The 5,213-nt window shown below is 37.4% G+C and overlaps 2 protein-coding genes across 2 annotated transcripts; both read right to left on the bottom strand.

The window, feature by feature from the left end:
• Nucleotides 1-203: 203 nt before the first annotated feature.
• On the bottom strand, nt 204-874 carry LOC149176701 (heat shock 70 kDa protein BIP1-like). The gene is made up of 2 exons (XM_089421540.1): nt 660-874; nt 204-412 (listed from the first exon to the last, which is right to left on the bottom strand). The coding sequence occupies exons 1-2, from the start codon at nt 872-874 to the stop codon at nt 319-321; spliced, it is 309 nt and encodes a 102-aa protein (XP_089277666.1). The 3' UTR covers nt 204-318.
• Nucleotides 875-2,201: 1,327 nt separating this feature from the next.
• Nucleotides 2,202-3,930, bottom strand: LOC149176700 (protein PMR5-like). The gene is made up of 5 exons (XM_089421539.1): nt 3,740-3,930; nt 3,513-3,657; nt 3,241-3,431; nt 2,960-3,118; nt 2,202-2,865 (listed from the first exon to the last, which is right to left on the bottom strand). The coding sequence occupies exons 1-5, from the start codon at nt 3,928-3,930 to the stop codon at nt 2,403-2,405; spliced, it is 1,149 nt and encodes a 382-aa protein (XP_089277665.1). The 3' UTR covers nt 2,202-2,402.
• Nucleotides 3,931-5,213: the final 1,283 nt, after the last annotated feature.

Below are 5,213 nucleotides of genomic sequence, written 5' to 3'. Positions count from 1 at the left end.
CATAAGCTATTGCTGCAGCTGTGGGTTCGTTGATAATACGAGCTACATTCAAGCCAACAATAACACCAGCATCCTTCGTTGCTTGGCGTTGTGCATCAGTAAAATAAGTTGCGCAAACCCACAAGTTAACAGTCACAATGCAGTCAACAATTGGTTACCCAAAACCTCATAAAAAAAAGGTTGAAAAGAAAGCATACCAGGGACAGTCACCACAACATCCTTTATAGTCTTGCCAAGGAATGCTTCTGCAGTCTCCTTCATCTTAGTCAAAATCATAGCACTGATTTCCTCAGGGCTAAATACCTTTGTCTCTCCATCTCATACCTGAACTTGAATATAAGGTTTCCCATCTTTGTTCACAATCTTGTATGGTACCAGTTTCATATCCTTCTGAACTTCTTTGTCTTCAAACCTATATAAAACAAATGTTTTCATTTAATTGTGCTCATCAAGTAAAAGTTTTAAATCATTTTCTTGAAGTTTGGACAGGGCAGAAATCAAATCCTGATCTGACCCCAACCAGAATGTTGCTCGACCCCTGACTTAACATGCCAATTTCATGACTGGCACCCTTGTGGGTTCAATATCAAGGTGAGAATTGGACTTGCAATAAATATAATTGTCTAATGAATGGGCAAATCAGAGATCAGAGTACTTACTTTCTCCCAATGAGTCTCTTGACATCAAAGATGGTTTGTTCGGCATTGACTGCGGCCTGGTTTTTGGCAGCCTCTCCAATCAACCTCTCATTTTTCGTGAACGCCACCCATGATGGGGTAATACGGTTACCTTGGTCATTGGCAATAATCTCCACATGACCATTCTTGTAAACCCCACAACAGGAGTAAGTAATTCCCAGGTCTATACCAATCATTGTTCCCAATTTCACAACTTCTACCTTCGCAACCAAAGATGCAAGAAGGCATCTTGAGAAAAATTAAATTCCTTGTGAAGAGTATCAGAAAATGCCTATATGTTACGAGGGAAAGGTTGCCTATATGGTCAAGTTTCTAGCATATATATTTTAACTGATTGCAAGTTTATTGTGGTCAAATTTCTAGCATATATATTAATTGTAGACATTTGTTAAACCGGATAAATTATAAAACTTGGCGTAAGTAGACAGCACAACATGAATAACGAGGAAACATTTCAAAAACCCAGCAATCATTCTTCTAGTAGGCCATCTACATCAAGACAATGTTGTCATATTCGACTCGATCTTATTTATACTTTGGAAAAAATAAAAAGGGCTTCCTGTAATAAAAGCAAAGAGATGACTCCTTCCAATTTTAATGCATTCAGACGATGTGCAAAAAATGTCGATGCAACTCAAACTCATCAAAATCATAACCTCAAACTCATCATAAATATTGGTTCAAATTTACATAATAAATTAGCAAGGCATTGTAAACTTAACCAATGCCATATCCTCACACATTATTAAGAATACTTTTGTAAAATTGATATGTATCATCTTAATTAACTTTTACATAAATTATTCTAATATTTATAAAAGATGTTTTTTAACCAACCTCCAAATTTACATAATAAGTTGTTTTTAATCATTTTTTTCTAATATTTGTAAAAAATGATTTATAAAGAACCTCCAAATTTATATAATAAATTGTTGAGACATTGCAAACTTATTTCATAAACATTTAAAATACTTGTCTATTTAAATATACCATAAGATTAACCCAAAAAAAATCATTTTAAATATATCCATTTAAATATATCTACCTTTTATGTTTTAAATTATTTAAATTTTTTAAATATATTTTAATTTTATTCTTAAAATATTATATCCATTTATAATTGTATAAATCAATTTTAATTTTCAATAAAAATTAATATTTAAATCAATTAAATTAAACCATTGTAATATAATTCAAAGACCTTTTATATAACGAAATTTATTTTATCTACTAATGTGAAAAAAGACAAACAAAACAGAAATTTGGTACGAAGAGACTTGGAATCCAACTTTACATTTGAACATAAACTCAAAATCAATGAAGTTATTTTTATACATACCTTTTATATAACAAAATTTATTTTATCCACCAATGTGAAAAAAACAAACAAAACAGAAATTCGGTACTAATTGACCTGGAATCCAACTTTACATTTTAACATAAACTCAAAATCAATGAAGTTATTTTATACATAAAGGTACAAAAATATAAATATGGAGCTACTTGGAATTTCAACTTGAGGTTAAAACAAACTTATAAATATGATACAGATGGGAAATAAAAAATTATTGGCTCTAACATCGAGCAACGGCGAATCACAAAGTGTAAACGGTGAACTGGGCGGGCAGCTTATTGTTGCAAGGGGTCCCGAGCTCGAAACTCGTCCCGCCAGCTTATTATTGCGAGGGGTCTCGTGATCGAAACTCATCCCGCCAACGATGTATTGACAATTCCAAGCGTACAGATGTTTACAAATGATGCGCTCAGGGGCAGAAGAGAGCCGATAAAGGAGCTTACAACAATAAAATGTTTACAAATGATGTGATCAGGCGCAGAAGAGAGCCGAACAAAGGAGCTTGAGATCAGGGGTAGAAGAGGGCCGAGGATCTCGTTCCAGATATCGGGAAGCCCAGGCAGACACCAGTGGCTGCAATCTGCGTAGCGCTGGGGATTTTTCCGTTGCCCGACTGTCAAATCGTTGCTGTATATCGAAGGGTGCGCGTCCTGCCTGAGCAACGACAGCGTCGTTATGTTGAGAAACGACACAGGCGATCTCATAGCTCTCACAACGCTTTCCGCCACTTGGATTTGGGGAGGATAGGCGCCCAGATACGAAGTCCCCGCCGTAGGTTCTTTCTCGGAGTAACAGTTACCGCCATTCATAGTACTGCAAAGCACAAAGATTCATTAAAAAATCAAGCAAACGCCATTCATCACAAGAAATCTTTTCACATTTTCAACCGGATCTGAGATTATTAAACCTGGAATGCGAGGGCGAGAAACTGCTGAAAAGGACTTTCGTTCTGGTGGTATCGATGGTGGAATCGATCCGGTTTACCCACGTAGTCATTCCTTTCCGGTAACCCACCATGAAATCCATGCTCGTGTATAAAGTATTCCCTTCCTGCAGGTAATCCCAACTGCTTTGTTCTTTTACCCGAACAAAGTGTCAGTCATCCAGTCGGCCATTAAAGATCACAGTGCCATAAAAGATCACAGTCAAAAATCTAACAGTTACCATTAATGGCTTGCATAAAACTACCCTCTGAGATTGCCTCTGTGAGTCCACCAATGGCCAGAGTTAAAAACAAGAATATCGGCTCCCTTCCATCCTCTGCCATTACTCTCAGCCGAGTCCAGACGAAGCACCACTTTCTGCTGTCGTTGAACCGTAGTGGTCACCATATCCACCAGGTACGGAGCTCGATAAAATGACACTGTAACTCCGTAATCCTGCCAATACCCAAATCATAACAATTTAGCTTAATACAATAACATCACAGAGATCATATTAACTAAGCTACCAGTACCCACCATGGCTCTGAAGCTGGAAAGAGTATCTCGAGAAACCACGTATGTTCTGCCTTGCGGCAACGCTCCCATGGACTGCCATTGATCTCGATTCAGTGAATCTCCCACAAACATTAATGTTTCCCCCTCAGCGACAATAACAGCAAAATCATTTTAATCACTGCAATATAATATTTAATTACTAGAGCAAAGTGTACATATAAATTTATTTGGGATTTTTGTATTCGTGCCTTCGAAGGTTGCAGTAACTAGGCTTCCATCTCCATTTCTGGTAGTCCGAATCAGGTTTTCCATTCTTCTGGCAGTTGAATTCGCCATCAATATAAGGGCATTTACTCCAATCATACAGCGGGTACGATAAATCGTGAACCCAGTGCCCAGAGAATATATTGCATGTGGTTCCAATAGCTATATCCGACATTGTGAGGTTCTGGGATGGATTTAACTTCTTCTTTAGCATAACAGGATCAGGTTCAATGCACCGCAGAACTAGGAGGTGAAAAGAAGGCAACTCAACCAATATTTGGAAAAAGTGGTGAAAGTGCCATGCATGACACATCAAATCAATGGTTGAAATCAATGGTTGAAAGTGGCTCATTTGATGCTAGGCAAAAGTGTTAACAATTGTTGATACATAGAACGACTTATCGGGATAATTACATATAATGATATGGATGGTTATGAAGGAATTGTGAAAAACAGATTGAAAGGGTATGTAAACTCATTGAGTAACATGGGGACAAACGGATGGAAATGCTCGATTTAATACAAAGGTAGCTGGGAAATGCAATTGAAAAATGTGTGTGTTTCATGTGAGAATTTAGTGGATAAGTGAACATTACGACACTATACAGAACTTTTACGATCACAACACAACAGCGATACAAGGATGTTGCCGCTAGATATACCTCATTATTGCGAACCAACTTCAAAAGTATGTAGCTTTCTCCTACCCCATTGACTAAGGATGTAATGAGAAGAGCACTCTAAACCAAAAAGTTGGAAGAATTGATGTAACGAACTCTTTCCAATTCTGCCCATTTCAATCCTGCACATAAAGATAAAACAACAAAAATCCTTCTCACATCTTCCCGTTCCTGCTGAAATGATCGCAAACACAGAATTCTGGGACGCGTAGAGCGCAAAACATGAACAATTTAATGCAGTATTTCGAATCTTCAAAGTGATCATTTCAGATATCGGATGGAAGACTACTTGGAGCGAAGACTTTGGAATGCCTTTGGATGAGTTTCGTATAAATGAGCCTCAAGCATTTAATTAATCATGAAAATGGAATGCTCTGTATCACATAACTGACATGACTGGAGCATAACAAACAATTCCATGTGACTCAATTGGTACAATACGTTTCATGTGACTCGTCCTTCAAGGGTAAGGGAAGTAATTGATGTTATTTATTTGGTTTCATGTGAATCGTCTCATGTATCCATCACATCAGAAATAGATGGCAGCTTTGACCGGCGAATGAATGCATTGGATAATCTTTCGGTCGGGAGATTCCATGGTGCCAATCAGAAATCGTCGCTCAATGCTGCATTAACCCGTGAGCGAATATATCTGAACCCATCTTAAGTTTTGGGCAGAATGTCCCATGGTGCCAATCACAATCAAATCGGGTTAATATATTATTCACAGAAATGTAGTATGAGATGCCAATGCTTTAGATCCGAGGCGATATATCGA

Source organism: Pinus tabuliformis, chromosome 4_1 (genome assembly GCF_031772625.1).
Source record: "Pinus tabuliformis cultivar Carrire ecotype Pingquan chromosome 4_1, CPIR1, whole genome shotgun sequence".
In the NCBI taxonomy this organism is placed as follows: domain Eukaryota; kingdom Viridiplantae; phylum Streptophyta; class Pinopsida; order Pinales; family Pinaceae; genus Pinus; species Pinus tabuliformis.
This window is presented reverse-complemented; position numbering and strand designations above follow the sequence as displayed.